The sequence below is a fragment of the Saimiri boliviensis genome, chromosome 2 (assembly GCF_048565385.1).
Source record: "Saimiri boliviensis isolate mSaiBol1 chromosome 2, mSaiBol1.pri, whole genome shotgun sequence".
Lineage (NCBI taxonomy): Eukaryota > Metazoa > Chordata > Mammalia > Primates > Cebidae > Saimiri > Saimiri boliviensis.
Window position 1 is genome coordinate 191,148,148 of NC_133450.1, and position 25,024 is coordinate 191,173,171.

The 25,024-nt window shown below is 42.5% G+C and overlaps 1 protein-coding gene across 3 annotated transcripts; it reads right to left on the reverse strand.

The window, feature by feature from the left end:
• Window positions 1-1,919: 1,919 nt before the first annotated feature.
• On the reverse strand, window positions 1,920-23,951 carry TRMO (tRNA methyltransferase O). 3 transcript variants are annotated; one of them, XM_010350805.3, is made up of 5 exons: window positions 23,797-23,940; window positions 17,247-17,421; window positions 14,513-14,670; window positions 10,535-11,200; window positions 1,920-5,865 (listed from the first exon to the last, which is right to left on the reverse strand). In XM_010350805.3, the coding sequence occupies exons 1-5, from the start codon at window positions 23,870-23,872 to the stop codon at window positions 5,606-5,608; spliced, it is 1,335 nt and encodes a 444-aa protein (XP_010349107.2). In that variant the 5' UTR covers window positions 23,873-23,940; the 3' UTR covers window positions 1,920-5,605. The 3 variants fall into 3 exon arrangements, with proteins under 3 accessions (XP_010349107.2, XP_074251182.1, XP_074251181.1); XM_074395081.1 differs by lacking the exon at window positions 23,797-23,940 and adding an exon at window positions 23,694-23,775; XM_074395080.1 differs by lacking the exon at window positions 17,247-17,421 and having other exon boundaries at window positions 23,797-23,951.
• Between the last annotated feature and the right edge of the window lie 1,073 nt (window positions 23,952-25,024).

Genomic DNA, 25,024 nt, shown 5'->3' on the forward strand with positions numbered 1-25,024 from the left:
ACAAAAACTAGCCAGGCATGGTGGTATGTGCCTGTAGTCCCAGCTACTCAAGAGGCTGAGGTCAGAAGATGGTTTGGGCCTAGGGGCAGAAGTTGTAGTGAACTATGACTGCACCACTGGATGCCAGCCTCAGCAACAGAGAGAGGCTGTCTCCAAAAACAAACAAACAAATAGTCGGGCATGGTGGCAAGCACCTGCGGTTCCAGTTACTCAGGAGGCTGAAGCAGGAGGATCACTTGAGCCCAGGAGGACAGGGCTGCAGTGAGCCATGATTGCACTACTACACTCCAGCCTGGGCAAGAGAGCAAGACTGCCTCAAAAACCAAAACCCAAAACCAAAACCAAACCATCCATCCATTGAATTTTAGGGACCCCTTAGATCCCCTTGAACTCGGTTTATCTAGCCAGGTAAGCCAGAGTAGAGTGGTAGAGAAAGGCTATCAATGAAGAGAAGCACAATAAAAATATTACCTAGGTTTATAGGCTATTGAAGAGTTCCAAAGACACTTTCCCAAGCATCCTTGCAACAACTCTGTAAGGTCACAGATCTGGAGGCAGGGTGCAGCAGCTTGCCTGAGGTCATGAGCTAGCCCATGGTAGGGCAGCAAGTGCTTGAAGTTCTGAGGCCAAGCCTGGTGCTGTTCATATTTCCCATCCTGCTACCCAGGAGGGTCCATGCAGATCCTGTGGAAATGGGTGTTTCTGCTCCATTTCTCTGTGCATTCTTCACGAATGATTGGATTTCCATGACTTCACTCTGCCAAAGTGTCCTGTATTGAAGCATATGGAACTGCTGACCTTCCAATAAACCAGCATGGTTTGCTAAGCACTCACTTGTGTACTGAAGAAGGTGGCAGAGCCAGGCTGAGAAGAAAGTGGACTTGGGCCAGGCTGCTGGGTTGGAATCCTAGCTGTGTGGTTGACCAGCTGACAGTTGAGCACATTACTTTACCTTCAACCAATGTACAAAAAGTGCATAGCCCAGTTACAAGGACATGGTAGAAGTTCAGTGATGCAGACTTTCACTTTTACTGAGTCTTCCCCTGCTATCTCTGGGACCGTAGCATTTTAAAAACCCCACCAATAGGAGATGGATTCACGTCAACTTCATTTTCTTCTTTCCAAGAAAAAAGTCACACGGAAGCACAGTCAGTGCCTTGTTCGTGTGTGTTCATGGGCTTAGCTAACGAGCGTACCTGGTTGTGCAAAGATCCACATAATCAATCCCACCCTTGAAGCCAAGCTTACAGTTTTTAAAAAATCAATACATGCCACTCATCTTCCTAATCTCTTCTCACATGTGACTGACAAGCATCAGACAGCATTGCTTGTACAAGTTACTGTCCTTCAAAGCTGGGGCAGATGGGCCAAATGCCAAGATTACCTAAACAGCTTGAACTCCTGGAGTTTTCCTCCAAGCCAGTGTCGAAGGTGGAAAAACCCGCTATCAAGGGCTCCCCCTACAGGAATCAAAAGGCAAAGGCTAAAAATTAAGGAGGGTGCCATTAATGCCTAGTAGAGAACTTTCCTTTCTTCTTTTGAAAAAGTTTCTAAGGCAGTCCTGAAACCGTAAGTTTACTTGTTGACATAATCCGTTTTCCAAAACTCTGGCCAGAGAGCCTTCATAATCTAAGGGACTAAGAATCAAGCAACCTCTTCCTCTTGACGTATTCCCCTCCCACCTATAAAGAACCTCCTAAATGTGATTTTGATACAAACAGAACACAAAAGGACTCTAAAGCTGTAACACTATTTTTGATAGTTATACTTACGGCACTTTTGAGTTTTCTTGCAGCTCATCTCCATCTCATTTTTAGGATTAGTGTATATCCGTGTGTGTGCATGTGTATGCACACATGCACCAAAACAACTTCATTCCAGACATAAAATCAATGACAGTTTGTAAACCACTTGATGGAAGGTTGGAGAGAACTTTTACCTTGTATTTATTTTGTGCTACAAATCAGGTATATTTAATTCTCTAGGTTAGTGGAAATAAGCTTGGATGGTGGCTTGCTTTCAAAGGCTTTTTTTTTTTTTTTTTTTTTTGAGATGGAGTTTCGCTCTCGTTACCCAGGCTGGAGTGCAATGGGGCGATCTCGGCTCACCGCAACCTCTGCCTCCTGGGTTCAGGCAATTCTCCTGCCTCAGCCTCCTGAGTAGCTGGGATTACAGGCACGCACCACCATGCCCAGCTAGTTTTTTGTATTTTTAGTAGAGACGGGGTTTCACCACGTTGACCAGGATGGTCTCGATCTCTCGACCTCGTGATCCACCCGCCTTGGCCTCCCAAAGTGCTGGGATTACAGGCTTGAGCCACCGCACCCGGCCAAATTTTCTTTCTTTTTTTTTTTTTTTTTTTGAGACGGAGTTTCGCTCTTGTTACCCAGGCTGGAGTGCAATGGCACGATCTCGGCTCACCGCAACCTCCGCCTCCTGGGTTCAGGCAATTCTCCTGCCTCAGCCTCCTAAGTAGATGGGATTACAGGCACACACCACCATGCCCAGCTAATTTTTTGTATTTTTAGTAGAGACGGGGTTTCACCGTGTTGATCAGGATGGTCTCGATCTCTTGACCTCGTGATCCACCCGCCTTGGCCTCCCAAAGTGCTGGGATTACAGGCTTGAGCCACCGCGCCCGGCCAGAAATCTTTCTTTCTTTTTTTTTTTTTGAGACAGAGTGTCGCTCTTGTTACCCAGGCTGGAGTGCAATGGCGCCATCTCGGCTCACTGCAACCTCCGCCTTCTGGGTTCAAGCAATTCTCCTGCCTCAGCCTCCTGAGTAGCTGGGATTACAGGCACGCGCCACCATGCCCAGCTAATTTTTTTGTATTTTTAGTAGAGACGGGGTTTCACCACGTTGACCAGGATGGTCTCGATCTCTCGATCTCGTGATCCACCCGCCTCGGCCTCCCAAAGTGCTGGGATTACAGGCTTGAGCCACCGCGCCCGGCCTTTCAAAGGCTTTCAAAGAAAAAAAGCTTGGATGGATAAATAAAAAGTTTCCAAGACATAAACAGCTTGTTTTTAACCTTTGCTTCTATTTATCCTTCTAAGGGATGGAAGTTCACCAACTAGAGATGTACATTTCCTCACAAAGGACACTTAAATTTGCACCCACAGAGAAAAATGCTCATATGGGGACTCAAGAAGGACTAGGGGTCGGAAGAGTCTTCAGATCACGTTATAAGAAACAGCTGAAGAAAATGGGGGTGCTCAGCCTAGGGAAGACCAAGGGGTGGCCTGACAGGCTAACTTGGGAGGTCAACCAGCCTCACTGTGTGGCATCACTAGTGGGCAGAGCTGTCAGACACAGAGTGGAGCTCATGTTCAGAAAGAACATTTTAATAATGAGCATTGCCCACGAAGAACAAGCTGCACAGGTCAGGGGTGAATACCTCATCTCTGAGGGTGTTCAGGCAGGGCCTGGAGAGGCCAAATACTGGCAACATTGAAGAGACTCAGGAACTGGAAGAAGACTGAGCCGGATTATATTTAACACCCTTCCTATTTTTTTGAGACAGGGTCTCACTCTGTCCCCCAGATTGAAGTGCAGTGGCACTATCTCAGCTCACTGCAACCTCTGCCTCCCGGGTTCAAGCAATTCTCCTGCCTCAGCCTCCAGAGTAGGGATTACAGGTGCATGCCATTACCATTCAGCTGATTTTTGTTTTTTAAGTAGAGGCGGGGTTTCACCATGTTGTCCAGGCTGATCACAAACTCCTGACCTCAAATGATCCACCTGCCTCAGTCTCCCAAAGTGCTGATTACAGGCATGAGCCACCACACCTGGCCTAAAATCCTGCTTACCTCTAAAATCCTGAGACTGTATAATAAAACCCCAAACAACTTAATACTCCTCTTGTTATCAGGCTGGTGGTTGGTTACTATCCCCCAGAGTCATTGTTAACATATTAAACAACATTTTGTGCTTCAAGCCCTGATTTAGCTTCAAAACAACTTTTCAAAAGAAAAGAGAACAAAATCAAACTAAAGTATAGGCTGTACCAGTGTCAACTTCCTATCTTTAGCATTTACTATAGTTATGTAAGATGGAACCACTGGAAGAAGTTAAATGAAAAGCTGGGTGAAGAGTAAATGGGACCTCTACTTTATGCAATTTCCTGTGAACTTATGATGATTTCAAAATCAAAAGCTTTAAAAAAAAATCAAATTAGCCCAGGCAGAGTGGCTCATGCCTGTAATCCCAACACTTTAGGAGGCTGAGGAGGGAGAGTTGCTTGATGCCAGGAGTTCAAGACCAGCCTGGGTAACAAGGCAAGACCCTTGTCTCTACAAAAAAATTTAAAAATAGTGGGGCTGATGGCATGAGCCTGTAGGCTCAGCTACTCAGGAAGCTGAGGTGGGAGGATCCCTTGAGCCTGGGAGGTTAAGGCTGCAGTGAGCTATGATCAGGCCACTGCATTCCAGTCTGGGCGCAAGAGACCCACATCTTTTTAAAAAAAATCAAATTAAAGATACTTCCCCAAGAAGTTCTAAGTAAACATTAAAGGCAACTACAGACCAGTTTGGTTTAGGAGTAGTGTCATCAGCCATAAATGACTCTGCGCAAGTATCCACAGGCAGTAGGGCTCATTTCAAAACTATTCAAGACTATTCCAATCAGCTCATTTCAATCAGCTATTAAGATTTACAATCATGATTAGGAAAGCATGTATCATGTTGACAGGTGTCTAATTTGGTTATGTTGATCATAAATCCTCAGTTATCTGGGATCACATCATTAAAATCACCTATAGGCAATACATTCTTACAACTGCTTCCTATGTGGTACTACAGAGGAACCACATATAATTACTGTATTTCTCACACTGTAATACAGTAATTTGTTTATGTCTTACTTCTTCCCCTAACCATGACTTGCAACAAGAACTACATCTTGTTCATCTCATTTTATCACAAAAACCTAGTCCATAGTAGGTTCTCAATAAATAGTTACAGAATGAGTATATTAAAAAACAGTAATTATTTTCTTGAACTTCTGGGGGTAGTTTCCTTTTCTGATACAAAGACAGCCAAAGAAATCTCAGAGAGTCTCTATTTTAGAATCAGTATTAAGTATGCATACATATACATATGTGTGTATGTCACAAAGTCTCTGAAATATAGAAGTTTAATCTCAAAAACTATCTCTTAACTACTTGTTTTTGATTTGTCAGTTTCCTAAGATACAGGTTTGAGTTGGAATAAAATAGAAAGGTCAGGCTTTTCCAGACACACAGGAAAACCAATATGAATTGTTGAACAGATCCCCTCAACTACAAAGTTTCTGCTGGAATGACCTTTGTCTAATTTTATCAAATGCACCAAGAAGAGCTTCTTTCAGAAATTTTCAACATAGCATCACCTTTGGATTCTTTAATATCAACAGATCAAAAAGCATTTGGTGATTTCTCTGTATTTTCTATCTCTTAGTTAAGTTTATTAAAGTATGCATTTTTCAAATAAACATTTTAAACAGCCCAAATCAATGAAAGCAGTGAGATCACAAAGTGTTACTTCTTGGTACATTAGCTTCTTCAGAAAATCCAAAAGCCAGAACCAAAGATCAATGATGCTATCTTAAAGACATGACAGAGGCTCCTTAAGACCCTAGAGGCACCAAGAACTCCACAGGCTCAGTCATATAAACAGGCTCACAAGCTGGCTTGATCTTCAGAACCTCTGCAAAGCCATCACCAAACCAGCAAGTGACATGCGCTATGTCTACGGTAAAGTAGAAAAGGCGGTCCTGGCAAAGCTTCCGGCGGTACACAGACCGAGGGTCCGCTGACAGCACAGCCTCGATGGCACGCTTTGCTTCCCGGGCTGACTGAAAATATTTAAATGATGCCTGACCAACATCTGCAATGAAAAGAACACAATGAGCAGTATCATGCAGGTTAAATTTCACAACAACAAACTTCAGTATGGAATTTGGTTGGTTCCTTAAAGATCGATTAACATGAACAGGGTTTGGAAACTGATGTGATCATTACAGAGACCGTCACCTTTAAGAGGTCTTTATTGTCATTAGGCTTAACTTATACACCCCCAAACTTTCGTTCTACTGAACAGAAAAATCATGGTAGCATTTTTCCTTAGTCTCCTAACTAGAAGAGGTGAGCTTTCATTTTCTGTCAACCAAAATGACACTTTCCTGACATCCAAAATGTCACTTTTCTATACTCAGTGTAACTTTCATTCCTTGTCATTTTCTTCTCAGAACAGAGACAAGGAAATTCATGGCAGTCCCAGCATCCTCAGAAAGTCACAAGAAAGAGAACCCACACACTCCCAGAACACCAGCTACAGGCAAGAGAGGCTGCACCAGAAAGCTGGTGTCATAGCTTCACAGTTACCAGTAACGTCCCTTTGTTTTGGGACTCTCTCACATCTGTGTCCCTAAAGAACAGCAAAACTTCCTATGTTTGTAGGATTTTTAATGTATTTTAATTTTTTAAAATACAGTATGTATGAAACATAAATTTAAAAAGTAACTGCAACCTAGTTTTTCACATCACATACATCCAGATGAAGGCCAGCCCCTTCCAGGAAGGTATAGCCTTTAAAAACGCTGCCCCGACTCAAAATATCATCTGTGGTGGGGGTGGATATTTATCCCTTTGGAGTGGATTTGATTTCTATAAGCAGCCAAAAATCACTGTGGGCTATATTTAATAAGCAAGTTGAGTAAATAAAGCCATGAAGTACAATTTTTAGTCAAAAATCAATAATATAGGCTGGGCATGGTGGCTCACACCTGTAATCCCAGTACTTTGGGAAGCTGAGGCAGGCAGATCACGAGGTCAGGAGTTCAAGACTAGCCTGACCAACATGGTAAAACCCCGTCTCTACTAAAAATAAAATTAAAAAAAAAAAAAAAATTAGTTGGGCATGGTAGCACACACCTGCAATCCCAGCTACTCTGTAGGCTGAGGCAGAAAAATCAATTAAACATGGGACGTGGAGGTTGCAGTGAGCCAAGATAGCACCACTGCACTCCAGCCTGGGCAACAGAGCAAGACTCTCATCTCAAACAAACAAACAAAAAAATCAATTATATGGCAGTAAGTTTCCTTTACTGCATGGCTCATAGAAAATGGCTCCAAAGGCCACTCAAAAATTAGGAGCTCATCACACTCTCCAGTGACGGCATTTCTGGTAGAGGCTCCAGCCTCTGCTTGGCTGTTCATCGGGCATGGGTGCCTTCCCCCAATTCCCTGCCTACTCATCCTGCCAAGCAAAGCTCAAGTACCATTTCCTCCCACACACCCTCCCCGACCCAAGTCAGGATTCTCCTCTCAGAATGCCCACAGCACTCTGCCCAGACCTTTACTCTAGCACCAAACTTCCTCCCATTTCAACACCTTTACCCTCTTCTAAACTCAGAACTTCCTGAAGTCATTTCTTATTTCTGCAACGGCTCTGCATTTTGCTGTTTGTGATCAGTTCCTGCTTTCTAGTTACACAGCCTAATTTCTCATTTGAACCACTTTTTAAATCAATAAGGCATATTTCAAACACCTGACACATACTGCACTGCAGTTAGAAAAAGAGAACCTTCCATAGTGGGTTGCATTCGACAATAACCATGGGACAAGAGGTAAGTATAAAGTGTCCAGGAGGCAGGACTGTTTTGTTCCACCACAAAATCCTTTTACAACCGATCATCCTCCTCCCATCAACTGTATACAGTGATGATATAATCTCCATTAACAGAACTTTTTAAAATAAAGAGATCAATTTTAAAATCAAAAGCTTTGTTTAAAAGTAAAGCCTTAGGTGGGTGCGGTAGCTCACGCTTGTAATCACAGCACTTTGGGAGGCCAAGGCAGGTGGATCGCAAGGTCAGGAGATCGAGACCATCCTGGCTAACACGGTGAAACCCTGTTTCTACTAAAAATACAAAAATTAGCTGGGTGTGGTGCCACATGCCTGTAGTCCCAGCTACTCGGGAGGCAGAGGTTGCAGTGAGCTGAGATTGCACCACTGCACTCCAGCCTGGGCTACAGAGGGAGACTTTGTCTCAAAAAATAATAATAATAATAAAATAAATAAAGGCTTAAGAACGAATGAGAAGCACAACCCTCAAGTGACATCACCTCTTGTGACCATAAGTCTGCCACACCCAGAGGTGCAGGGGGTGCCCTGCATATGGTACCCTGCTGAGGTTGGCATGTTGGGGCTAAAACCAGTGCTTGGGCCCTGGCGGGTGGCTGCCTCCATCCAGAGGAAGTGGTGGCTTTTCCTTTGCAAAAGGCAACAGTATGGGCTGGCTGAGGCTCTGACAGGAAGAAATGGGGAAATCTCAGAGTCAGATGTCATGTATCTCTAGCACCAACTTTTAGACTTCTTTTTTCCCATCAGAAGAACTTCCTTCAGGTTGGAGTATCAAAGCCAAATACTCCACTAGCCTCTTCATTCTCTCCCTGCTTGCAAAGCAGGGGAAAATCTAGTATTGTGTAAGCCTTTATTTTCTGGATATGGAATGAAAGTCTTTATTGTCTCAATAAGGAATTCCAGCTTGCCTGTGCATGTCATTGAGGTGTGACAACCCAGAAATCACCCAGGTAGCGATCTGAACCCAGAGATGGTCTCCTGTTCTCTGGGGATACAGACATCAAGTCCCTCTGCCTTTCACTCCTCTCAAGAGCAAAACTCAAGTCCTTACAATGGCTTATAAAACTCTTAGATGACCTCGTCCCTTTTCTAGTACTTTTTTGACCTCATATCCTTCCACTCAGCCCTCCTCAGTCCACTCTGGCCACGTGACCTCAAATGTGCCATGAATCTTCCACCTTGAGGCTGTGCGCTGGCTGTCCCTCAGGCTAGCATGTCCTTTCGGTAGACAGGTTGGCTTATGTCTTCACCTCTTTGACCTTTGCTCATATGTGTCTTCTCAGTGAGGCCCACTGGGACCACCTATTTAAAATTGCAACAGGCTAGGTGCAGTGGCTCACACCTGTAATTCCTGCACTTTGGGAGGCTGAGACAGAGGATCCCCTGAGCCCAAGAGTTCAAGGCAAGCCTGCGCAACAAAATGAGGCCCTGTCTCTATAAAAAAATCAAAATATTAGCCAGGTGTGGTGGTGCACCCCTACAGTTCCAGCTACTCAGAAGACTGAGGTGGGAGAACTGCTTGAGCCCAGGAGGTTGAGGCTGCAGTAAGCCATGTTCTTGCCACTGCACTCCAGCCTCAGTGACAGAGTGAGACCCTGTCTCAAAAATTAAAAATAGTAACACCCCAATCCTGCTGTATTCTCTTTTAAATTTTTCCAAGACTCTTATCACTTTCTAATATAATATAATGTTGAGTATATTTGGTATAATAACTTGATTGCTTATTATGCTTTTAGTTTGTCTCTCTCCTCCCCATTAGAATGCAAGGTGCATGAGAGCAGAGGATTTTTAAATCTGTTTTGTTCAGTGATGTACTCCATGAACCTAGTCCAATGTCTGGTACCTAGATGAAGCTCAGTAAACAGCTGTAGAATGAATAAATGAACTTCCCTGTTTATACGGCTATACTGGCTCTTTACTGAGTTGTAACACAAAGAACAGCTTTTTGCAATCTGACATCTCCTTGGCAACTAGCAGCTTCTTCTTGATGGAGTCTCACTCTGTCACCCAGGCTGGAGTGCAGTGGCACCAACTTGGCTCACTATAACCTCTGCCTCCCAAGTTCAAGTGATTCTCCTGCCTCAGCCTCTCAAGAAGCTGGGATTATAGGCTTCTGCCACCACACCTGGCTAATTTATTGTATTTTTAATAGAGATAGGGTTTCCTCATATTGGCCAGGCTGGTCTCCAACTCTTGGCCTCAAGTGATGCACCCGCCTCAGCCTCCCAAAGTGCTGGGATTACATGAGTGAGCCACCAGGCCCGGCCTGCAACTAGTTACTTTTTACTGATATCGTATCCACATATTAACACCTCTTCATTCTAGGCTGCTGCTTGGGATCTGCTGTGGGCTAGTGAAACCAGGTAACATTTATTAAGAATGTTGTTTAAGTAAGCAGCCTCCACAGAAGAGCTCTGTGGCCTCTCTTCTGCAAGAAAATGCATGCCTCTAGCAGTGAGACTTTTTTGGGGTAATTCCCATGCTCCTGGAGTTGTCTTTGCCAGAGGCTAAGCTATGGGCTACCTGACTGTCAGAATACAATGTAACATTTCTGTAGTCAGACAGCAAAACAAATGAGAAAACTTCATGTACTTAAGTACAGAACAAGCACAATTTAGCTTCTGAATGATATTTGAAGACTCTAAGAACTACTGTAACAAGTAGACAAGGGGCTGAAAGTTAAGGGCCACATTGTGAGGCAGCAGCCACCTGGAACTAAATGTGCTGACCACACAGTTGTCCAACAAAAGTTATCATATGATGGTGCTGCAAAAATATTATTTTATACCTGTTTCCTAAAAACCAGTCTTACTGAAAAACACTCCATATAACTGACCTCAGAAATACCAAACTTGGCTAAATCTCAGAGTAAAAGTTCATCTCTCATTCAGAATGAAGAAACTGAAGATACCTGGTTCACCTTGTGAACTGAGGTGCACAAGGTCCATCTCGGCATGAGGAGTAAACCGCACTTCTAAAGTGGCCACAGGGGCCTCTCTCACCCAGGCAGGAACCACACTGTGGGGAGCTCCATCAGCCCTTCCAGCAGGGTAGTGAGGAGCCCTGGGCTGTGTCTCCGCCCTGCTTCCTTGCAGGACTGCTGCTCCTTCCACTCTTTCTAGCTTCTTATTTGTACCTTCCTCTAAAAAGCTCTTCTCCGGGCAATATGGGCCAATTTCCTCTTCTGTCACACTGGAACTCTGATCACTTCTTAATTCCAAACCAAAATCCGCTGTGATCTCCCTGTGCATAGGGAATGCCTGCTGACTTTGTGCTGTGTCACTGTGTGTCAGGCAGTTATCTTCTGAAGTTCTGTCTTCAGGACATTTAGGTTTCTCCTTAGTGCCATGGTGGGGTTGTGGCTCATCACACCCTGAGAGCTGTCGCTGGTCAGAGCTGTCAGTCTTGCTGTCAGGCTGGGACACAGTTTTTGGTTTATGTTGGTTATTCTGTAAATTAAAATCTGCTAAAGGCTCCATCACATTTTGTGGTGAGTCATACTCAGCTATGTAGGGCTTGATGTCTAGTATGGGTGTGCCATGTATCATGTCAATTCCAGAAAGGTATATAGTTCCACCTATGACATAAAAACGTGAAAAATGAAGAACAGTGCAAACACTTAGAGCAGGTGTCCCCAAACTTTTTACATAGCGGGCCAGTTCACTGTCCCTCAGACCGTTGGAAGGCCGCCACATACTGTGCTCCTCTCACTGACCACCAATGAAAGAGGTGCCCCTTCCTGAAGTGCAGCGGGGGGCCGGATAAATGGCCTCAGGGGGCCGCATGCGGCCCGCAGGCTGTAGTTTGGGGATGCCTGACTTAGAGAATACAATCATACCCCAGAATCCTCTAACACTGTCTGCTTATGCCTCACTGCGCTTACTCACAATTCTCTCACACAGACCTGGTACCAACACACATCCTTCTTTATACCTGGAAGCCCATCCTCTTCTCTACCTATCAAACGCCTATTTGCTCTTTGAGGCCCTCAAAGCACACATCTTTTACAAAGCCTTTCTGGCTGCTTCAGACAAAAGCATTCATTGCTATAGTCCCCATAGAAAAGCCTGTGCACAAACCTCTGCTAGAGCCCTTTCCCCATGGTCAGGCAGTGACCTGCTTAGAGTCCTTGTCCCTAGACAGCAGGCAGGTCCCTTAACACAGGCTGGGGCCAACTCATCTTTGTATCACTGGTGCTTCTGTTCCAGAGACATAGTAGTCCTCGAGGTATCTCTGTGGGACCCATGAGGGTTTCTACTGTGGCAAACAGATCCAAAGGTGGTCCTGTGACCCTTTAACTCCTGAAGTTCATGCCCTTATATAATCCTTCCCCTTGAGTGTGACTGGCTTCTGACCAACAGAATATGGCAAAAGAGGTGTGATGTCCCTCCAGTGACTATGCTTTTCATGAGCACTGCTGCTGACTGGAAGACTGACTCGAGGGACTCTCCTTGAGGGTTTGCTGAAGTAGGCAGGCATGCTGGGAGCCCACGTAGCAAGAAACTGCAAACAGCCTTTAGGAACTGAGGGCAGCCTCCAGCCAACAAACAGCAAGAATCTGAGGCCCCCAGTCCTATAATAGCAAGGAAATCAATGTGGCCAACAGTCTGAATATCCCTGAAGCAGATGCTTCCATGGTCAAGCCTCCAGATAAGAACTCATCTCCGTTGACAACTTAACTGCAATCTAGTGAGACCCTAGGCAGATGACTGAGTTAAGCTGTGCCTATCCTTCTGACCCACAGGTACATAATAATGTTTCAAACACATAATAAATGTGCGTTGTTTAAACTGATGACTTTGTGGTAATTTGTTACATAACAATAGAAATCTAATACATCCATGAAGACTCAAACAATTACGTAGCACATAAGTCAGCATTACCAATACTAAAAACAAGACTCCAGTCATCCCATTGGACAGACACTGTCCAGTTCCTGCTGCAAATAGTCATCTACTAACCTGACTCTTGGAAAATAAGCCAAATGAGAACAGAAAACCTGCATGCACTCACATTTGATTCCGTCTCCATTTAAGAAAAATATAACTGCCGGGCGCGGTGGCTCAAGCTTGTAATCCCAGCACTTTGGGAGGCCGAGGCGGGTGGATCACGAGGTCAAGAGATCGAGACCATCCTGGTCAACATGGTGAAACCCCGTCTCTAGTAAAAATACTAAAAATCAGCTGGGCATGGTGGCGTGTGCCTGTAATCCCAGCTACTCAGGAGGCTGAGGCAGGAGAATTGCCTGAACCCAGGAGGCGGAGGTTGCGGTGAGCCAAGATCGCGCCATTGCACTCCAACCTGGGCAACAAGAGCGAAACTCCGTCTCAAAAAAAAAAAAAAAAAAAAAAAAAAGAAAAATATAACTAATACAGGACCCTGATTTCTGAAACATGTTTATTATGAATGAGCCCGGAGCTCTGGAAAGATGATTCTAGATTTGCTAGATGATGAATTATGCCTAACAATATCTGGAGGAAAAAGAAAGGCACTGTAGCATACGTAAGAGTTCAAGAGATTTAGTCAGACAATCACCTGGCTGGATGCTATTAGACAGATTCTCTAACATTAAAGAGCCCCAGTTTCCTCATCTATGAGACGGCGATTGCTACTTTATCAAAGCCACAGAGCCACTGGGAGATAAGGTATGTGAACACTAACCGTAAAGCACTGCACAAACACTAGCTACCATAAAGCTTGTATAGTAATGTCTACAGTGCTACTGTGTTTGCCTTTCAACCATTCTGACTTAACATCCCCCATTGAAACATTAAGTTCTTGAGGGCAGGGATTTTTATTTTTATCTGATTTGTTTACCACTATAACTCCAGCACCTAGGACAATGCCTGACACATATTCAGTGCTAGAAAATATGTGTGAGTTACATGAATAATCATAAAATATTCTAGTACTTGCTACCCAAATTGGTTAGCTATTACAAATTGATAAAATTCAAGGTGGATCAGGTACTGAATTTTTCTGGGACAACTACCTAACCCCTAGCTAAGTACAATCCAGTAAGGGAGTTCAAGTTATGGGAAAGAACAAGCAAAATAACTGCTCTCATCTATCTAGTGCCCAATAGCTGCGAAAGCAGTTTTAGAACTTTTGTCTTACAAGAGTCTCAAAATATCCTGCTGAATCACAGAGGAAACAGGTCCTTCTCCTTTGCCCACTACACAACCAGTAGGCTGAAGCCTGGAATGGTCTCCTGACTCCTAATTGACCTGCCATTTCATGTTCTGCCTCTCTAACAAATGCATCTATTAGGTCGGAGTGATTAAAAAATGGAATGCTTTCCATACATGTGTAACTAGGTTATATATGAACACACAGTTAGAACTAGTTAGTTTAAAACTTCTATAATCTGACCAATGTTTGTTCTTGTAGTGTGATTCATCCCAGACTCCTGCTACATTGTACAGTTAACATCTGTGCTGCATCCATGATGTCTATTTCCCCACGACTATAAGGAAGGAGTAATATACCACCAGTCTATGTGTTTTTCATATGTGCATGTACAATGAGTTATTCTGTGTTAAACTGAAAAATTATTTTAAATCATTTTGTATTTATTGCATTCCAAGTCAAGAGAAACTTTGGTTACTAATTTAATGATTATGAAATCTTTGTGTTATTTCTAAATAATTTACTAGTTTGGGATATATGTAATAATATAAACAAACTCTAAGCATCCCATGAGACTTTATTTCAACATTTTTCAATGCTAACATTCTTTTAATCACTGTATCTTTTTCAATGTCTTGTGGTTCTCAGGAGTTAAAATCATTGGTACTCGTCTGAAAAAACAGCCAGTGGTGAACGCTGTGTTTATTTATAAGACTTTTCTGGGTAAGGAAAAAGGTAAAACTAGAAATGAAATAGTTACCTTCTACCTTTTCCAGCTTGGCCAGAGTCAGTCCTATTGCATTGGGGCGATGAGGGCTTCTTGTGGAAAAAACTCCAGTCTTCGCACCGTTCAGCCTAGGAGGCTGCACTTTTGCCTTACAGCTCAAATGACCATTCTTGTGAAAAACAAACAAAATCCTATTGAAAACAAACCAAACCATGGAATAAGAAAAGAGCACAAGTTATTTTATCGCAATGATCTGATGGGGTAAAAAAATGCAATCTCCCACAAATCAACAGAAATCATCTTTTAAATGGTATTAAACTACAATCTGGTAGGAAGAAAATAACACCATCCCCCTTCCCTAAAGGAAGACAGAATCTCATCTCCACATTCTTTGCACCCAACACAACAACTGGCACACAATAGGAACTTAAGAGACCTTTGTCAAGTACCCAATAAACAAAATTTACTAAATGTCTGCTGTTTGCCAGGTAGTATGGTAAAACATTTTTACACTTGTTTCATGCAATCTTTTTAACAATCTTAAGTAATATAATTTATCCCCCATTTTTGGGATGAGGAAATTGAAGTTCAGAAATGTTAAATAACTTGATCAGAACTTCCTTTTTTTTTTTTCATTTGGCATTACCAGACCTTCCTAAATAACATACAAAACCAAGAAGCCATGAAGAAAGACTAACAGATTTGAACTCATGAAACCATTACATTTATGTATTACAAAATGTCAGCCTAAGAGAAAACGTTTGCTACATACATAATGGACAATGGGTTAATATCTGTGGTACATAAATTGTTCCTACAAATTACTAATAGGATACTATGCAAAGAACACAAATATATGAATAGGTAATTCACAAAAAAAAATGGTAAGTAGCTAAGCACCACAAGAAAAGATGTTAAGCTTTACCAATACTTAGAAATTTCTAAATTTAGAAATTAAACTAAAAAATGAAAATACACTTTTTCACTGTCAGGCAAAAACGTAAAAAACTGCTAACATATTGTGTTGGGAAGAATGTAGGAAAAAGATCATTTGAATATATTATTGAAGTATACATTGGTTAATTTTAGAGGATAATTTCAAAGTAGTTCTCCAAAATTCTAAATATGCTTATCTTCTAGCCCAGCATATCTACTTCTGATATCCTGTTCATAAAAATGCACAAGTGGCCAAAAATGTGTCTAAGGGAAGGTCTGTCATGGTATTATCATAACAACAACATAGCCCTCCATTAACAAGGGTGTGCATGGTACATCTATATTTTGTAATAATAGACAGCTAATAAAGCAAAAAAAAAAAAAAAAAAAAAAAAAGGTAAATCTACTGCCACGAAAGCTCTCCATGGTATAGCCTGTTAAGTGAAGTATACTTTTTAAAAAATAAATACCTACTCTGTATGTATGTATTTGTTTCTATGTATATTTGAGAAAGAAAACATTAACATGTCTGGCAGGATCTACACCATGCTGTTAACAGTAATAATCTCTGATGAGTGACTGGGGTTGGGAGGGGAAAAAATGGGAACAATAAGGATAAATCTGTTTATATAATTCTGAACCCATTTTTTCCATCATCAATGTCTTTAACCTATAATTCAATCAGGATCATAATACAAACTGGGTGAGAACACACATTTTCCTTCTAATATACTCTTGCCCCAAACTAACATGAAAAATAAACTATTTCAGAATAAATACTTAATTTTCAGTTCTCTACCAATAAAAATAGACCGATGCAGACTGCTGATGTTGAGGTGAAGAAGAATGAACACAGACAGAATTTGAAATGACAACAAACAATGCTAGTGTAACACAGGCCCTAATAAAGGTAACACATAAGGCATCCAGATTTCTACAGTGTCTTGTCTTTCAGGAGTAGACTTAATTCTGTGTGAGTCTACAGCAGGATCTGCACATTTTTTTCTGTAAAAAGTCAGAGAGTAGTATTTTATGATTTGCAGGCCAGCCAGTCACTGGAGAGACTATTCAGCTCCACTGCTGCAGCACAAAAGCAGCCACAAACAATACAGAAACAAATGGGCGTGACTGTGTTCCCATAAAACTAACTTACAAAAATGGGCCAGTTTACTGACCCCTGGTCTAGAGGATAGAATAATGACCCAGGGGCAGAATCAAGGAGGTCTCTCATTCCCACTCAGCAGGTGTTCATCACACTTAGAATCAACTGCAAACAGAACATGCCACCTCAGTGGATCCCAAGCTTCCCTGAGGATGTCTAAATGACACAGACAATCATATACACAAATACAGGACAAAGTTCCATAGAACAGGCTGGTCTGACGGCAGTGAGTTATCTCAACTGATTGTTCACAGTCAGCTACAGATTGAACTTTTTGTTCTTCCCTTCTCACTATTGCACCTGTCAAAAAAAAAAAAAAAAAAAAATCCATGCAAAAGATGAAGATTCCAGCCTGGGCAACATGATAAAACCCCATCTCTACCAAAAATACAAAAAAGAATTAGCCAGGCATGGTGGCATATACCTGTGGTCCCAGCTACTCGGGAAGCTGAGGTGGGAGGATACCTTGAGGCTGAGAGGCAAAGGTTGCAGTGCGCTGATATTGCACTCCAACCTGGGTGACAGAGTGAGACCCATCTCAAAAACAAAACAAAACAAAAAGATCAGAGTGGTCTGGATGGCAGACTCCAAGCTTGCCTTCAACTGGAGTACTTCATTCAGGGGCAAGTTCTGGCCCCAAGTCCTACATCTAACTGTAAAACAACTTACCAAACATGAGAAAACTGTTCTAGGCCCATCAGGGAATGTTCAGGATTATTAAAGATGCTCTTTCTAATCCTCAAACAGGCTCGAGAATAGCTACAAACGGATGGCTGTCTTGGAGTGCCATTCTTGGCTGAGAAACAGGATTCCAAGTAGCCAATTGGCTCAGTTAAAATATTCCCTACAGGAGAAAATTAGGTAAGAAATTATTAGTCAAAATGTCAAACCAAATTGTAAGACAACATGTTTTCTCTAATGCATTGGTTTCATAGTTTTAAAATCTTGGTGTTGTACAACTGTAAAAATTATTTTTTATAGTATTCATGAAAATATGTAAGTATTCTCATCATTATATACACATACATCACTACGTACACAGTAACATCCCTTTAGATATACTAGAAAGAATAATAGTCCAAGAAAGAAAGAATAAAAGGAGGGGGCCGTTTTCATAATACATACTATGACCAGAATTAAAATTCTACGCTACCGAAACCAAGTTATGTGACTCTGGCCAGAGCTATGAGGGTATTTCTAATAGAGGAGACAGTGTATACAAAAGCAAATGAGAAATGTCATAATATACACAGGGAACAAGCTATTTTGATTGGCTGGAGTATGAAATAAAAGGCAGAGAATGGTCGGTCCCACCATAGAATCCTCTAGAGTGTGCTAAAAATTAACAACAACAACAAAGGCAGAGAATAGTGAATAAAGAAACACTGGTTGTACATAAGTAAGGAACTCTTCAATTGAAAGCAACAGAACACATGAAACAAACTAATTTAAGAAATAAAGGGAGTTTAGGCCGGGCGCGGTGGCTCAAGCCTGTAATCCCAGCACTTTGGGAGGCCGAGGCGGGTGGATCACGAGGTCGAGAGATCGAGACCATCCTGGTCAACATGGTGAAACCCCGTTTCTACTAAAAATACAAAAAATTAGCTGGGTGTGGTGGCGCGTGCCTGTAATCCTAGCTACTCAGGAAGCTGAGGCAGGAGAATTGCCTGAACCCAGGAGGCGGAGGTTGCGGTGAGCCGAGATCGCGCCATTGCACTCCAGTCTGGGTAACAAGAGCAAAACTCTGTCTCAAAAAAAAAAAAAAAAAAGAAAACAAACAAAGGGAGTTTATAAGCTCATAGCGCTAAAATATCTAGAGGCAGGGTAGATTTCAAGTTAGCCTTGGTCCAGTAGCCTGCTGCCCCTCTAGAATGTAAGCTCCATATGGGCAGGAGTTTTCTGTCTTGTTCATTGCTGCATTCTCAATGTCTAGTATATTGCCTGCAAGGGAGCAGGTACTCAAAAAATTCATGGTGCATGGAAGAAAAGATTATGTCAGTCTAAACAAATTAATATGGAAATCAAAAAGTAAAATAATATGTATAACATAATCCCACTTATGGGAATTTGTTATATATTTACCTACTTACATTTACCTATATATGCACAGCTATGTCTGGAAAGCTATCTGGAAAGATACGTATCAGTTTTTTGTTCTTTTTTGAGACAGTCTTGCTCTGCTGCCCACACTGGAGTGCAGTGGCATACGATCTTGGCTCAATGTAATCTCTGCCTCCCAGGCTGAAGCAACTCTCGTGCCTCAGTCTCCAAGTAGCTGGGATTTATAGGTGTGCACCACCACACCCGGCTAATTTTTTGCATAGAAGGGGTTTCACCTTTTTGGCCAGGCTGGTCTCAAACTCCTGACCTCAAGCAAGCTGCTTACCTTGGCATCCCAAAGTGCTGGTATTACAAGTGTAAGCCACCACACCAGCCCAATATTCACCAATTTTTTTAAAACAGTTGTTAATTTGGGTAGTGAGATTTTTAAATTACCTTTATATTAACTTTGTAATTTCTAAAATATTTGAAATTTTTTCAATAACCACAAATTAGGCCAGGCATGGTGGCTCATGCCTGTAATCCAAGCACTTTGGAGGCCAAGGTGGGTGGATCACCTGAGGTCGGGAGTTCAAGACCAGTCTGACCAACATGGTGAAACACCGTCTTTAAAACAAAAATACACACACACACACACACACACACACACACACGCACACACAAATTAGGCCAGACACAGTGGCTCCCACCTGTAATCTCAGCACTTTGGAAAGCTAGGGTGGCAGGTCACTTGAGGTCAGGAGTTCAAGACCAGCCTGGCCAACATGGTGAAACCCCATGGCTACTAAAAGTACAAAAATTTTTAAAAACTTAGCCAGGCCTGGTGGTGCACACCTGGAGTCCCAGTTACTCAGGAAACTGAAGTAAGAGAATCGCCTGACCCTGGGAGGCGGAGGTTGCAGTGAGCAGAGATCGTGCCACTGTACTCCAGCCTAGGTGAGCGAGACTCCATCTCAAAAACACACACACACACATGCACACACACACACACACACACACACACACACACTTTTTTTAAAGTAATAACATATTTCAAAAGAAAAAAAAAGGCTAGACACCATCAATATAAATTTAAAGTCCAAGGTCTCCATGACTACCACTTTGAATTTATAGATAACTTTTTTATTTTCACATTTCATGAGAGCATTATCAATTCTGAGAGATAATATAAAGACATTTCAGACTTTTATTTTATTACCTGCTTCTTTAAATCTACCCTACCAGCATAAGCAGTAAAACTATAGGTCTGGGGCTCTCCCTCAAGTATTCATTCATTACTTTTCACTTCTAGAAGCTATATTATTCGACACACATAAATATTATATACAACATACAAGTTATACAGCGTATTATAATGAAACCCCATGTACTCACCACCCACCCCAACAACTAGAGCATCACCAACAACTTGTGTCTTTTTTTTTTTTTTTTTTTTTGAGATGGAGTCTTGCTCTGCTTCCCAGACTGGACTGCAGTGGCACAATCTTGCTCACCACAACCTCTGCCTCCTGGATTCAGGCGATTCTCTTGCCTCAGCCTCCTGAATAACTGGAATTACAGGGATATGCCACCAAGTCCAACTAATTTTTGTATTTTTAGTAGAGGTGGGGTTTCACCATGTTAGTCAGGCTGGTCTTGAATTCCTGACCTTGTGATCTGCCCACCTCGGCCTCCCAAAGTGCTGGGATTACTGGCATGAGTCACTGCGCCCAGCCCAACTTGCGTCCTTTTAGGTTTTATCTCACATCCTTCTTTTCCCTCTGAGATAAACAGAACCCTGAATTTGGTCTTTATCATTCACTTCCTTTTTAAATATGATTTTATTACATGTACATGCATGCCTAAACAGTATTTCATTGATTTTTGTCTTAAGATCTATAAAAATTGGTATCAAACTGTTGTTTTCTCAGACTTGCTTTTTCTCTCTCAATATGAGTCTAAGATCCATGCATACTCTGTGCTTTTCACAACTTTAATTTTTGTTGAAGTATGTTTACAGGCATTTTTTTTTTTTTTGATCCTCATCCATGCTTCTAAGGAACAGATACAGTACACATCTCAAAAATGAAAAAAACTGAAGCCAAATGACCTGGTGTATCTTCTATATGTCTGGAAGATAAATGTCCAAAAAAGACTCCTAACCTAACCACAAAATCCTTCTCTTGTTTTCATTTGTTCAAGAAACATTTTCTGGCTGGTACTCTGGGTATACTGCCTATGAGTTTGCCCCGCTCCACAAAGAGCAGTATAAGAAAAGAGAAAAAAGAAATACTGTTTTCCAAGTGTCTACAATTGCCAGACATTGTGCTAAGTTTAGAGAAAAGATACAAACCAAGAACTCTCACTACAGTGGAATTAATGGTTGGGGAGAATCTCACGCCATGCTTCAATATCATAGGAAATGTCCTGTCAGCAGTAACATGATCAAAGATGCCCTTGACATTTTGATTTGGGACCTACAAATTTATATTATAGCTGATTTATCATTCCACTGAATCAGTCTACGCCTGTTTTTCACAGATTAAACATATGATATGACAAATATAAGTGGCTGCCAATTAGATTTATTTCTATCCTCTTTGTGCATCTCCTTAAGAACATAAGCAAGACAATGAACTGCATTAGCAATGAACTGAAAGTATACTCAAGAGCTACTTTGTAAAAGTTCCTCGAACTCTGCTACTCTAAAATGTTTGGGACCACTTTCAAAATATCAACTATCCATATCTTAGTATGTGTGAACTCTTCTGGGACATATTTATATATTCTCTGTGCCCTCCTGGGGATAATGCTATGAAACATAAATGCTATTTGAAGCAGTGAACTGAGACCATTTGCCCGGGGGAATTCTGGTCTTCTTCCTCTTGACTATCTCAAAACAACAACAAAAACCCAAAAGAACAGTAAACACCTATCATTTGGTACGCACTGTGCTAAGGGCCTGCGGTAAAAATGAGAACCGGTTCTCATCCTCAAGGGTTTCCAGTACACTGACAGAGAAGAAGTAAATCAACCATTCTAGCTAGGTGCCTTTGCAGGGATAAAGACAAGCACAGGTATGCCAAATAGGAGCACAAGAACCTCATGGAAATGGGGAGAAGTGGTTCCTCAAAGGAGCAAGGGAGTATTAGGACCGGTTTCAGAATAGAGAAAGGATAAAAACAACTCAGGGCCACTACACTAGCTGTGTGACCATGGGCAAAGCCAGCTTATCTCTCTGAATCTGTTTTCTCATCTGTAAAACAAGGATAATAATATCTACTTTGGAAAGCTGTAAGAGTACTAACAAAATATGTAAGCATCCAGTAAAATGAAGGCACCCAGCCAAGAAGTGCTTTTTAAAGTCCCTGCTTAGGCTTTTTCCTCTTCTAAACATTACAACTGTGTTAACGGTAATAAGTAAAAAGCCAGCAAGTAATCAAGGTGAGGTGTTTTGTATATAAGGCTTGTCTACACGTCTTGCTCTAATAATTTCTGCCTGGACTATTAAGTTGCCCTTGTTATGCTTTCTCTCCCCACTGCAGGTTCTTTCTCTTCTCAAAATACTCCTAGAGTTTCTTGTGTTACTCAAACTCTTCAAACTCTACATGTTCCATGTTAACAGACTTTGTATTTCTTAGCCTGGTCATCAAGGTTCTTCACAATCAGAATCCAAAGGTTCCCACCTCCCTGTTCTATCCAAAACTCTAGATATTCTAGCTCCCTAAAACTATACTGTGGACTTCTGAGCCCTGGCTTCTGCGTTTTCCTTCCTGTCAAAATATTAGACTTGTAATCTGGCAGTGTACAACAATTTTTTTTTTTTGAGCACATTTCACCAGGTAATAACACTTCCAGGAAATTTAACAAAGTTCAAACTTTAGAATGTACACAAAGATTTCAGCTTCAAAAGCTTTCTTTTAGAATAATGCAAACTGGGCCGGGCGCGGTCGCTAAAGCCTGTAATCCCAGGACTTCGGGAGGCTGAGGCGGGTGGATCACAAGGTCAAGAGATCGAGACTATCCTGGTCAACATGGTGAAACCCCGTCTCTACTAAAAATACAAAAAAATTAGCTGGGCATGGTGGCGCGTGCCTGTAATCCCAGCTACTCAGGAGGCTGAGGCAGGAGAATTGCCTGAACCCAGGAGGCGGAGTTGCGGTGAGCTGAGATCGCGCCATTGCACTCCAGCCTGGGTAACAAGAGCGAAACTCTGTCTCAAAAAAAAAAAAAAAAAAGAAAGGAAAAGAATGCAAACTGGCAATAACCTAAATGCTCAGTAACAAGAAGCTGGTTACAAAAATTAGAGCACATCTCTAAAACAATGAGTTAGGCCAGTTGCAGTGGCTCATGCCTGTAATCCCAAAACTTAGGGAGGCTGAGGCAGGGGGGCTGCTTAAGCCCAAGAGTTTGAGACCAGCCTGGGCAACATGGTGAGAGCTTGCCTCTACAAAAATTAATAATAAAACAGCTTGCCTCTATAAAAACTAATAATAAAACAAAACGTTAAAATTAACATGAATTGCCCCGTTAAGATCTTTTAAAAATTCTTTTAGAGTTACTAAACAGTGGGGTGGCATAGTACCTCACTTTCCAAGAGTGCATGCAAAGAAACAAGAATGGAAGGTAGACACCAAGATATTGACAATGGCTTTCTCTGGCAGGCTATTTTAATTTACTTACACTGCTTTCTAGTTTCTAAAGCTAATATATTCCTCCGCGAAGACGTGTGAGTAAAGAGAAACAAATTGTAGGCCCAATTTAAAGCTATTTTCTCCCCCCAAACTTTTCCCCTTCTCTCTCATTCTTACAGGGCAGGATGCCTCTCTCCTATGGCATTTACTGATTTCTAACGCGCCTAACACCACTTCCCATTTCCTATGGCACGGAGAACACCGTACGGAAAAAACCGCTACGCTTCAAGGGGCTGCTTCAGCTACTGAACCAAGAGTAGGCAGACAAATCTTCTATCAAAGCGGAACAAGCCAGATGACGTCATCCCGCGCGACTAGACACATCACGTGATCGCCGCAGCACGTGACCTACGCCCTCGCCGTAAGTATGAGAATGACGCACGTCAGTTCTAGATCTTGCATTTCACGCCCCTCTCGGCAATGAAGTCAGCTGCCTGGAGCTAAGCCTCTCCGGAGTGCGGCACCGCCAGTCTCTTGGAAGTTACCTGTCTCCAGAGCCGGCTTCACGCAGCCGCACAAATTCGCTGTAGGCCGAGGCCCTGGCTTCTCCAAGCCGCTCATGGCTACTGGTTGCTGAGGTGCCCGCCGAGGCGTCCAGCCTTCCGCTTCCGCTTTTCATGCCTGACGCAAGCGTAGTAGCCTCGCCGGCCGGGTCCCGCCAGCTCTGGGGAGTGCGCCGGCGCAGTGTGGCGCTGCGGGTTGCTGGGAGGTCTACGTGAACCGCTGAACCTGTATTCTAGGCGTGTTCCCCTTCAGGACCGCGATATCGTTTATCTTACGCAAAGCTGCTGCAGTTGCCGGACCTTACAGGCTGCGGCTCCGCTTCCCGCGCTTTCTGAGGGCGCACACCTCGATGAAGAACTACGCGCAACTGTGTCTTTCTCGAAACATTATTAAGCAACCTGCACGTCCAGTATGGGTATAATTTTTAAAGGATGTGTATATGTAATTACAGAGCGGAAGAACTGGATGTTAAGAAATGTTAAGAATTCTCGGGCACCTGTGGTTCCAGCTACCCAGGGGACCGAGGCAGGAGGATCGCTTAAGCCCAGGAGTTCGAGGCTGCAGTGAACCGTGATCGCGCCACTGCACTCCAGCCTGGGTGTCAGAGTGAGACCCCGTCTCTAAAAAAAAAAAAAGAAAGATTATCCTTGGGTGGTGAGAAAACACATGCGATTATCCTTTTTATGTTCCAGTTTTTCCATGTGCTTTGTCAGTAATGAACCCCAAATAAATCTTACTTCAATTGTGGCGGATGTTATAAAGGAGCCCTACTATGTGCTAAGGGTTAAGGAGTGGGGACTGTTTCTTGTGGTCCACACCTTACCAGAACTGAAGTGAGAATGAAATTATAAGAGTCAACATGCCATGTACATCGAAAGGATTATTGTCATTTCTGGACAGCTCTTGAGAAGCTAAGAGCTAACAAGAATCATTTTTAATCCCATGTAATGACCAGTTGTCCTTCAATGATAGCCTATCTTTTACCCACTTGTAATGCTGTCTCACCTATAGCAAGTTTCTCTGTACTTTTTTTTTTTTTTTTTTTTTTTTTTTGAGACGGAGTTTCACTCCTGTTACCCAGGCTGGAGTGCAATGGCACGATCTCGGCTCACCGCAACCTCCGCCTCCTGGGTTCAGGCAATTCTCCTGCCTCAGCCTCCTCAGTAGCTGGGATTACAGGCACGCGCCACCATGCCCAGCTAATTTTTT

What these genes read in the sequence shown, in the direction of transcription:
- TRMO (XM_010350805.3), bottom strand. Translation starts at nt 23,872, where the DNA reads ATGAGCGGCTTGGAGAAGCCAGGGCCTCGGCCTACAGCGAATTTGTGC. An exon ending in GAACAGTTTTCTCATGTTTG is followed by an intron (nt 14,671 to 17,246) that starts GTAAGTTGTTTT and finishes TGTTTTCAATAG; the next exon opens with GATTTTGTTTGTTTTTCACA. An exon ending in CAAGCTGGAAAAGGTAGAAG is followed by an intron (nt 11,201 to 14,512) that starts GTAACTATTTCA and finishes TTTATGTCATAG; the next exon opens with GTGGAACTATATACCTTTCT.